Source organism: Sciurus vulgaris (genome assembly GCF_902686455.1).
Source record: "Sciurus vulgaris genome assembly, chromosome: 5".
NCBI lineage: Eukaryota > Metazoa > Chordata > Mammalia > Rodentia > Sciuridae > Sciurus > Sciurus vulgaris.
Window position 1 is genome coordinate 174027706 of NC_136465.1, and position 11097 is coordinate 174038802.

Genomic DNA, 11097 nt, shown 5'->3' on the forward strand with positions numbered 1-11097 from the left:
ACATGGTTATGAAGCATGGGCACAGTGCCTGAGCCTGTTTGGAGTGCAGAACCAATGTGGCTGTTCCTTAGAACAAGGTCTGAGCCACCACAGCCCTGGGCACCCCACTACCTCAGCTGTGAAATGAGAACAATACCTTATGCTCAGTGCTTCTCTTGAGAATCAAGAGTAACATCCAGAAATCATGAGCCTGCGGGTAATCTGCCTGCTGGAGCTGGCTCCCTGCATCCCAGTTATTCATCCCAAAGCCTCACCCCTGGGATTAATGTGTACATCATCCTGGGCTGAACCATGCTGCAGCTTTCCCTGTGCCAGACCAGGGGTTAGTCAGTATTAAGGACAGAGTTCTTTCCTGTTCCAGGGCAGCCCTGGTCTGGGCAGCACTGGGTCACAGGGGTGTGGGCCACAGCTCCTGTCCTGAGGAAATTGCCATAGCAGGATACACGCACCCGCCAGTCTGGAGGAACTAGGCTGCCCAAAGGGGTGACCCCACATCCAGGGATCGCAGGAGATGGGGAGGCTGCAGGGTTCACAGAGCATCAGGTTGGCCACAGTCACAGGATGGGCACTTGCCCTTTGCCTGGTCCCAGAAATGCAAGGCAGAGGATGGGGAAGAAATATAGAGGAAGCCAGCCTCCAGGGCTACCCAAGGTAGACTCCACTCTGCCCACCCCACCTTTGGGACTCCTGCTCTCTATAGGCCCAGCACTCCTGACCTGGTCAGTTGGTCAGTGTGCAGTGGTTCAGCAACTGTGGGAGCTCACAAAAGGGACAGCTCTGACAGGAGGGCTCCAGGGAGGACTTCCTGCAGGAAGTGGTGCTTGAACTGAGGTTTTTTTTTTTTTTTTTTTTTTTAAGTTGTCAATGGACTTTTATTTTATTTATTTATCTATATGTGATGCTGAGAATTGAACCCAGTGCCTCAGTCCTTGAGCTGAGTTTTGAAGGAGAGTTTCTAAAGCAAGTTGGATGAAGATCAGAGGCAGGGCATTCCAGGCACAGGGGACAGCATGTGCGAAGGCAGGAGGTATGACGTAGCATGCTACGCCCCAGGAAACGCAGCAGCTACACAGAACAGACCGCCAAGGGAGTGAGAAAAGGTAGGAGCCAGCCAGGGAAGGCAGAAAGAGCCCTTGGTTGGGAAACAGGAGTCCCATTCCAGGCCTGGCTCCCACACCAAGAAGCCAGGGCCCCTGCAGTTGGGAAAAACTGCCTGTCAGTAGAACCAAGGACCTAGATGGCCCTACAACAGACCCCAGGGCCTTAGGCGTTTTACTTGCAGTGTCACCAACCCCTCTCACATCCCCACACAGGGTGCCCCAAGGACACATGGGCCCAGCACCTTTGACCTGCAAATGAAGTTTGTGTGTGGCCAGTGCTGGAGGAACGGGCAGGTGGTGGAACCTGACAAGGAGCTCAAGTACTGCAGTGCCAAGGCCCGTCACTGGTGAGCGTCCCAGCCAGGGGCTTGTGCAGGGTGGGCCACCATGCACCGTGGGTGAGGAGACAAAGACAGGCTGGGGCTCTCTGAGGAGGTCACACAGCTCTGGGGCCTCACTCCAAGCTCTCCCCACTGGCTTCCCTCTCTCTCCTGCAGCTGGACCAAGGAACGGCGTGTCCTTCTGGTGATGTCCAAGGCCAAGAGGAAATGGGTGTCAGTGAGGCCACTGCCATCCATTCGCAACTTCCCACAGCAATACGATGTGAGCTTGGGGACAGGCGCAGGTTGGGCAGGGATGGTGGGCCCTGAAGTACTTTCTGCAGCAGGCAGGACTCAACTGGTTCTCCTGCCCCCTGCCCCCAGCTCTGCATCCACGCGCAGAACGGCCGCAAGTGCCAGTATGTGGGCAACTGCTCCTTCGCACACAGCCCTGAGGAGAGGGACATGTGGACGTTCATGAAGGAGAACAAGAGTGAGTGGCAGACTTGCCCCGCATCTCCTCTCTGCTAGACATTCCTCCAGGCTCGCTGGGCCTCCCTCTGCCACCCAGGTGTCTGCAGCAGGCCACGCCCTCTGCCAGGCACTGAGGCGGGGTGGCTTAACAGCAGGGCCTGGAATCCCACGGCTCCCAAGTCCCAGGGATCATGGGGCAGAAAGGATGATGGGGAAGCCCCCTCACTAGGCACCCTGTCCCCTGGCCAGTCCTGGACATGCAGCAGACCTATGACATGTGGCTGAAAAAACACAACCCAGGGAAGCCCGGGGAAGGAACCCCAATCAGCTCTCGGGAAGGAGAGAAGCAGATCCAGATGCCCACAGACTACGCCGACATCATGGTAAGCCTGGGCCATGGCTTACACCTGACCCAGGAAGGCAACTGGAGGGGCTGGCTGGTGGGCAGGTGGGGAGCTGGCACCCACAGCAACTGTGCCCCCAGATGGGCTACCACTGCTGGCTCTGTGGCAAGAATAGCAACAGCAAGAAGCAGTGGCAGCAGCATATACAGTCGGAGAAGCACAAGGAAAAGGTCTTCACCTCGGACAGCGATGCCAGCGGCTGGGCCTACCGCTTCCCTATGGGCGAGTTCCGGCTTTGTGACAGGTGCTCCAAGGAGGGCAGGGCGGGGCAGCGTGGCAGGGCCTGGTGGGATGTAGGTGGGCCTGAGGACGTGGGTGCAGTGACCAGCTCTTGCTCCTCTCGGTCTAGAGATGGCCTGCAGGGCATGGAATGTCTCCTGCCGAGTGGTGGGGGGCAGGATTAGGGGGTGGGCTCAGACCTGCTTAGTCCCCTCTTCACTGGCCCTGGCTCGGATCTCCAAGAGCGCCAGGCATCTAGGTGCTAAATGAACTGAGGCTAAAGTGATCCTGGAGGGAGGGGCCAGGTCTCAGCTTGGGGCAGGAAGGCACAGAGCTTGGGCAGTGAGCCTCCTGCCACCCACAGGCTCCAGAAGGGCAAGGCCTGCCCAGATGGGGACAAGTGCCGCTGCGCCCATGGACAGGAAGAGCTCAATGAGTGGCTGGACCGGCGTGAGGTGCTGAAGCAGAAGTTGGCCAAGGCCCGCAAGGACATGCTTCTGTGCCCACGGGATGATGACTTTGGCAAATACAACTTCCTGCTGCAAGAGGACGGGGACACTGCTGGTGCCACCCCAGAAGCCCCTGCTGCTGCCGCTGCTGCCAGCACCGTTGGAGAGTAGGGTCAGGTCTTGGCCATGGGCAAAATCCTGGGGTCGGGGGTGGGGATGGGGAAGGAGGACCAGATGGAAGGGTCAGGTCAGACCAGCTGGGGGTAGGGGGCTACCCTCATCAGGCAGCCCCTGGCCCCTTGGGGTGCCGCCCATCCTCTCCACCCCCATCGCCCCAGGTGCACAAGCTGCAGCCTCAAGGGTCCCCGGGTCCTCATCCTGCTGATACCTGGGCAGACCCTCCCCACCCCCACAACTCTCCTGGTTGAGGAGGGAGGGGCCTGGCTGACCCCTCCAGCTTCAGCCTACAGCTTTAACTTGTGTTTGCTCCTAAAGGGGGCCCAAAGCTCAGGGCTGGGGAGTCTGGGGTCCCCACTTGAATCTGCAGCAGGAGGGTCCTTCTCTCTCTCCCCCTTCTCCCACCCCACTTCCTGGGGGCAGATCAGGACAAGGGCAGGAGGCCCCAATTAGCTTTAAAACTTTAAAATACAGCCTGAGGATGGACCTGGGACACTACACTGGTCCCTCACCGAGCCTCGGTTTCCCCTCTGGTTGGAAGGCTGGGAGGAGTTGGGGGATGATCTCGGGAGCCTGACTTAAGGATTCTGGGCTCTCTCTGGCACCACCACCCAGCCCTTTCCCTCCCATGCCATTAGCATAGATTATATATCCTCAGCCCAAACCCCATTTTTCAGAACAGGAAATAGTCCTAGCAGGAGGAGTGACCTCTCCAGGGTCTCCAGCCTCCAGCACAAGGCAGAGCTTGATGAAAACTTTGGTCGAGTCTCAGGGCCAGTTACCAGTTAGAGCCTCTGTGCTGGGGCCCCATGCAGTGCCCTTGGGGGCTAAGGAAGGGCTGCTCAGAGAAGCTGATCAGCACCCCATGAGGGATGGTCCCTCCAGAGAATGGTCACTGCCGTGAGCAGCAAAGGTTACATCCCCAAACCCACTCAGGGAGAAGTGGCAGAGGGCAGGTTCTACACACGCACAGGGCATGGGGAGGAGAATTGGGAGGGTGGGGGATGTGGAGAAAAGGGAGCCTGGACCCTGGGCTCCATGGGCCACTCCAGGATGGAACATGGCCCCTCCTTCCTGGACTTGTACCAGTTCCTCTAAGACTTACCAATAGGCTCATCTGCCCCAGCCCCTCCCTGATCTACCCTGCCAGCTGCCTGGGACCCCAACTGATCTCCAGCTCCTGCCCCCACCCATCCTCTGAGGTGTCTATGTGCACCCCGCCTCCATCCCACCCCCCATCGGCAGACCCAGCCTCCCCTGGCTCCCCAGACATTCCAGAATCCCCCACACCATTGGCACAAGGAGTGGGGCACCCCCAGAAGGAACCAGGGGTTAAGACTGGGGAAAGTGAGATGGAGAGAATGGAGACCCCATACTTCTCCTCTAGCAAGGATTGATAGTGCGTGATGATAAAATGTCGGGCACTGGGGGCTAAGGAGGACCCTGTTCCTCATGCCGCCACTGCCCAACCTTCTCCCAATAATCGTGGCATGCACCCTTTCCTATTCCCTGCCCCCTGCCCCCAGCAAGCCAGCACTGCAGTTTGGGTGCTGGTGGCGTGGCTGGAGGGGAGGCGAGACCACACCCAAGGTGGGGTGGTGGCTGTGAATGTCAATGATACTACTTGTTCTCCTGATCCGTGGTGTTGCAGTCTGTCGTCACCAGCCTTGTTTTTAGTGTGTATATATGTCGCCCCCGTGATGCATATATACACAGGTATTAAATATATCGCTCTATATAATATTATATATGTGTGTGGTATCCAAGGAATCACTTCTAATGAGAGCTAAAGATAAAGAATTTGGCCAGAAATGCAGCCATCCTTGTGTGATCAGGACGGTTTTTCAGGGTCCCCGGACTGTTTGCGAGGAGACAGGGACTGGAGCCATGGTTCGGAGGTGGTGTGGGCAGTAGGAGTGGCTGCAGCCCCACCTACACCCCGTTCGCTGCTTGTTTCCCAGACCACCCCTGTCTAATGGGAAGAGAGCCCGAGTGCTCAGGCTCAGAAAATGATTAATATTTCTCTCGCCCCCAAAGCCTAAGGCGGGGGAGTTCAGAGATTTCATCTTCAGCCGGTTATCTTTCTAGGGGCTTTTGAGATCTTGGGGCTCCCTGACCTGGCCAGAGCTGCACCCCCACAGGGTAGGGAAGAGAGTGGGAGGCGGGGCAGGGGTGGGGGTGCACAAAATGCTTTTAATGATGAGGGTAACTATTTCAAACATGACCCCTCCAGGGCCCCTAGCTGGGAGACTCAGAGTTCAGTCTGGGCCCATGCCTGCTGCAGCAGACAGGGATAAGATGGCATGGTGGACATGGGGCCTGGGTGGGAGGGGGAGGGATGCTGCATTTCTCAGCTGGGCAGTAATCAATTTAATGGTCCTTTTAAAATGTCTGTGTATTAAAATTTTAAGAATACCACACTTTAATATTAAATATCATAAGGTCTAGTATCTTGATAATAATGTAGATGTTTTAATAACAATTTTTGTCCTTCTTAAAATAAAATGAAAGAAACTTGCTTATTTTAGCCTTTGTTCTAGAAAATAAATGTGTGCCCTTTGAACCCTGTCCCTGAGGTGTTGCGCTCCTGTTCCTCCCTGCCTGGCCCTGGACTGCTCTGTGCTCCGGGTCAGAGCTGGCTGCTGCTGGCTATGGCTCAGACAGACATTCCCAGCGGTGAAGGGTGAGTGTGTATCCCTGTGTGCACAGAGGCTCACCAGGTTGGGCTCCAGCAGCACCAGGAAGGAGCCGCCCCTGGCCGGCCCTTCTGCAGCCAGCTTGCCGCCCTCCTGGAGGCTGCCCAGGAGCACCCACACCTCCCTGATTTTACCACCATGTGCTGTGGTAGGTTCTCTGTGCTTTCTGGATGGGACCCCTCCAGGAGGGTGAGGGGTCATACTATGTTTTGAAATTTGATCCCAACTGCAACCTCTACTCCTCTGGGCCCAAGGGAGACTGAGGTCAGGTGGGCTCAGTTTCCTTCCTTTAAAAGGAGCAGATGTATTAGAACAGAGTTCTGCATCTAATGCCATGAGAGGTATTTGTGTGTGTGTGTGGTGTGTGTGGTACAGGAGGTGAATGGGGTTCCGGAGTGGAGGGCCTACACATGTTCCAGAGTGGGTGCTCCCCAGATAGCCATAAGCTGCAGGTAGAGTGGCCCCAGGAGAGAGGGTCAGGGGAGATAGAGCTACCCCAGGAGAGAGGTCCAGGGCCAGTGAACTGCACAAAGATAGGGAATTGATCCAGCCAGATATGCAGCAGGCCTCAGAGGCTTCATGAATGGTGGGATGAGGAACTGAGCAGCCATCTTTATGAGGCACCTCGATAGTGCCAGGCACTGTGCAAAGTATGTCTGTTCTCCATAGCAGCCCTGAGAGTCTAACCATACTTGCAGCCCAGAGAGGTTCAGAAAAGCTTCCAAGGGCCCTCAGATAAAGAGGCAGAATAAAGATCAAGAACCCCTGGGAGCTTGGTGCGGTGGTGCACACCTATAATTCCAGAGGCTCGGGAGGCTGAGGCAGGAGGATCGCGAGTTCAAAGCCAGCCTCAGCAAAAGTGAGATACTAAGCAACTCAGTGAGACCCTGTCTCTAAATAAAATACAAAATAGGGCTGGGGGTGTGGCTCAGTGGTCAAGTGCCCTGAGTTCAATCCTGGGTACCCCCGCCAAAAAAAAAAACCTGGGAATTGGAAATCAGCAAAAATTCCTTTGGCACTGACATTCTGGGATTCTAAGCACCACTGGCTGCATGGTGAAAAGCCAAGTAGTGTGCAAGGTAGTTTCCAAAAGTGAAACAGACCTGCCCTCAGATGAGAGGGAATATGAGCTTGCATCAGGACCTTCCTTAAACTCAGAAGATGAAAGAGAGTAAGACAGGCAGGACTTCAGTGAACCCTGTGAACTAGATTCTTCAATTCTTGTGAATTTCCTTTAATTCTCATCTGGCCCTTGTTTGGCTCAGGTCGGTAAACCTTACCTAACACCCACCCCATCCCACATTCTGAGAACTTAAGACTGCTTAAGAAATTGACTTCCCTTGCATCTGCCATCTGCTGGGGAGACCAGCCTAAGTGGAAGGTTCTGCTTCACTGCCATCAATGTGCACTTATCTTCCTGCATCTTTCTTTTTCCATTTCACATATGTGGTTCTACATACCAATGGAACCTGGATATTTACAGTCAGTGGCTGATATTTGTGCCATCGATGAGTCCCCAGTGGTTGAATACAGGCCTGTTTCTTGGTCTTTACCCCTGTGAGTAGAGGCTGCGGTGAGACCCCCCCCACCGCCACTCTGGAGATGCTGCTTCCTTGGAGAGGCCCGGGGCAGGTGCAGGGCCTGACAGAGACCTGCAGGCAGCTCACTTTATCTCCAGAGAAGGCTTTTGAGGGTTCTGTCCAAAACCTTCATCTACATACTCCCTCACCACCAGAGTCTGTGCAGCCTCCAGGAAAATATACCCAGGCTCTTGGGAAAGGGTTACCTGAGCCATCCAACCTACCTGACTGGTGATCAGTAAGTTTGTGTCAACTGCTGAGCTGCAAGAGTGGCTGCAGCGGCACGGGTGGTCGCACGGCCGACCATGGCTGGAGGCAGAGCTGGAAAGGATAGTGGAAAGGCCAAGGCCGAGGTAGTGTCTCACTCATAAAGAGCTGGACTACAGTTTCCTGTGGGCCACATCCACAGACACTTGAAGACTCGCACCATAAGCCACGGACAGGTGGGTGCAACTGCTGAGATTCTGGAGGACCTCACTGCTCAGGTGCTGGAGCTGGCAGGTGATGCTTACAAGGATCTTAAAATAAAGCGTATCACTCCACGTCACTTGCGTGGTGATGAAGAGTTGGATTCTCTTATCAAGGCTACCATAGCTTGGGGTGGTGTGATCCCTCATATCCACAAATCTCTGATGGGAAAGAAGGGACAGCAGAAAACTGCTTAGAGGGTTGTTTTAACTAATCCTCTTCCTCCCGTCATTGTACTGTAACTCAGACAGAAGATGACAATGGGGATATGGGGAATTTTTAAAACAGTTAAATGGAAAGGCACAGACGATTACTGTAGACATACTAAGAAAAGAAACATTTTATGTCCTTAGACTCGAAGTTTGATAAGGTACCTTTTCATGTGATGACAGTTGTGTATTGATTGGCTAGGTTTCTCCCGTATGTTTTATACAAAAATGGAATTGATGAACCATTTTTTACAAAATTGTCTCAAAACTGTTCTGTTCATGATGTATTGGAAATATTTTGCTTAGCTTTTGAAATTATTTTAATCCAAAATCATTCAGAATAATCTTAAAATAGAATATAGCTTTATCATGATTGATATGCCATGTTATATTGAATGTTAGATGCTATCAATTTGTAGTAATGCTCCATTATTTTATTATATACCACTAAGGAAGGAAAAGTCCTTGAAGTAATGCCATCAATTACAGGATACATCTCAATTTCAGAGATGTTAGATTATGGGAAAATGTGCATTTAAGATTTAAATGAGGTAGTAGATTTATTGGACTCCTTTACTGAGCACTTCACTATGTATCAGGCCCTGTGGTCAGTGCTTCATTAATCAAAAAAATCTTATTATCCTCACATTATAGACATGGAGCCTGAGGTTCACCAAAATTAAATGACCTGCCAAAAAACACTGAGAACTAACAGAATGGAGCAGAGCTAGGTAGGATATATACCTAGATCTTACTGACTCAAGAGCCCACACCCTTACCTAGAATTAATGTGAGATTTATTAAACCTTTCTTCTTTTGGCTTAAAATTCCAACTTTTGGTGGTGTTTTCTTGATATAGTAACATACATTAATTTGTACGATCTTTTAAAAATTATTTTTCATTGTCAGTTCCTAAGTAACTATTAGAAGATTTAAGTTAATGTGCAAATTAATGGTCCATCAGAAAATTCTATTTTTCTGTCTGGAAATCTTCATTAAAGAAGGAAATTTTTTGATGTTTTATAGTATAACACTTTCAAAACAAAACTCAGTTTTTAAAATATTTTATTATGGAAATTCTCACAAATACACAAAAATAAAGAGAACAGTATGGTTTAAAAAAAAAAAAAAGTTTGTGTCAACCTCTTCTAGCATGTTCATTTGGATCCTAGAAGTCAAATATGCCCTGCTGGCCAAGGAGAGGGCAAGGCACAGTGAAAGTTCTTAACCAAGTCCTCCCTAGGTGGACCTCCCAGCTCAATAATCATAGGGTCTCCTGCCTGGGGTACAACTTCCCTGTGAAGAGGCATACCTGTCAACACTAAAGGACACCTTATTCCCAGTGAATTGGGGACAAATGCAATCAATCAGTGAAAAACCAAGGATAGGGACAGGAATGGATTCAGTGGCACTGATAAAGACACCAACAGACCCTGACCGTCTGCAGAGGGCATTGGATCTCTGAGCCCAGAAACCTAAGAAGTACAGTCAATTCCAGCACACCTGTCCTACAACCCCTCCAGATTTCTAGGTATGTACACAAACTTCCCTGGTTCCACGTCCTGCTGATGTGGTCCCTGCTGACTGCTGGATGGATACCTTTAGTGCAGAACAGGAGATGACAACGTGGGTTTTAAGTGGCATGAAAATACTCTAGGGTTGGGGAGTTAACTGGCTGAGTGTGTTACTTAACTTTGAGCCCTTACCAGGCCTAGCCTGGTGCTACATATATTGTATGGTCCATTTGCTGTTATATAATAAAATACCTGAGATAAAGTAATTTGTGAAGAACAGAAATTTAACAACTGCTCAGGGGCTGGGGAGATAGCTCAGTTGGTAGAGTGCTTGCCTTGTAAGCACAAGGCCCTGGGTTCGATCCCCAGCACCAAAAAAAAAAAAAAAAAAAAAAAAAAAAAAAAAAAACAACTGCTCAGGAGGCTGAAGCAGAAGGACTGCAAGTTTAAGGACAGCCTCAATACTTAGCAAGATCCTGTATCAAAATAAAAAGTGCTGAGGATATAGCTCACTTTTAGAGCACTTTCCTGGCATGTGCCAGTTCCTGGGTTCCATCCCCAATTATGCAAAAGAAAAAAAGCCTATAATCCCAGCAATTCAGGAGGCTGAGTCAGGAGGAAGCAAGTTCCAGGCCAGCATCAGCAATTTAATGAAGCCCTAAGCAACTTGGTGAGACCCTGTCTCAAAATAAAAAGGGCTGGGGATGTAGCTCAGTGGTGAAATGTCCCTGGGTTCAATCCCCAGTACCAAAGAAGAAGAAAAACAAAAGAGAAGTTTACTTGGCTCATGGTTGTAGAGGTTTGAAGTCCAAGAGCATGGCACCCAAATCACCTGAGCATCCAGTGAAGGCCTTCTTGCCACATAACAAGGTAGAAAATGTCACACGAAACAGAACAAATGTGCTAGTTCTCATTGTTTTTTTTTTTTAAAGAAATTATATATATATAATTATAACATTTATTATAATATATATATTGTATTTATATATAATATATATTATTACAATATATTATATATATAAATTTTATATATATATATATTAGTTGTAAGTGGATGCAATACTTTTATTTTATTTTATTTATATGTGGTGCTGAGAATCAAACCCAGGGCCTCAAGCATGCTAGGTGAGCGCTCTACCCGAGCCACAACCCCAGCCCCTAGTTCTCATAAAGTCACTTTATGAGACCCCCACCCTCAAATACCATAAGCCATTAATATGAATCTGGGAATTTAGTTTCCAACACGTGAGCTTTTGGGGGACACACTGAAGCCGTAGTATGTGTTGAGCACTCATGCATGGTCTGCGAGGCTTAGGGTATTTGTGAATCTGGGGACGTACCTCAGCTGGTAGATTGCTTGCCTGTCAAGCACAAGGCTCTGGGTTCAATCCCCAGCATTACCATAAAAAAAAAAAAAAAGAAGGAAATGTCATGCAGCAGGTGAGTGTTTTTGAGATACGTGAGTCACTTCCTATGGTCTCTGAAAT

The 11097-nt window shown here is 50.5% G+C and overlaps 1 protein-coding gene and 1 pseudogene across 4 annotated transcripts in view; both read left to right on the plus strand.

Annotated features, from left to right (window-relative positions):
• Positions 1 to 5713, plus strand: part of ZC3H7B (zinc finger CCCH-type containing 7B) — a 54743-nt gene extending 49030 nt beyond the window's left edge. For all 3 annotated transcript variants that reach the window (XM_079142114.1, XM_079142113.1, XM_079142115.1), the window contains 6 exons: positions 1314 to 1447; positions 1598 to 1703; positions 1805 to 1913; positions 2144 to 2277; positions 2379 to 2542; positions 2882 to 5713. In XM_079142114.1, coding sequence (XP_078998240.1) covers positions 1314 to 1447; positions 1598 to 1703; positions 1805 to 1913; positions 2144 to 2277; positions 2379 to 2542; positions 2882 to 3137 — 903 coding nt within the window. In that variant the 3' untranslated portion in view covers positions 3138 to 5713. The remainder of the gene's footprint in view (positions 1 to 1313; positions 1448 to 1597; positions 1704 to 1804; positions 1914 to 2143; positions 2278 to 2378; positions 2543 to 2881) is intronic.
• An 888-nt stretch (positions 5714 to 6601) lies between these two features.
• On the plus strand, positions 6602 to 8689 carry LOC306662444 (histone H2A.V-like; annotated as a pseudogene). The gene has a single exon. The product of its transcript is annotated as a histone H2A.V-like (transcript).
• Positions 8690 to 11097: the final 2408 nt, after the last annotated feature.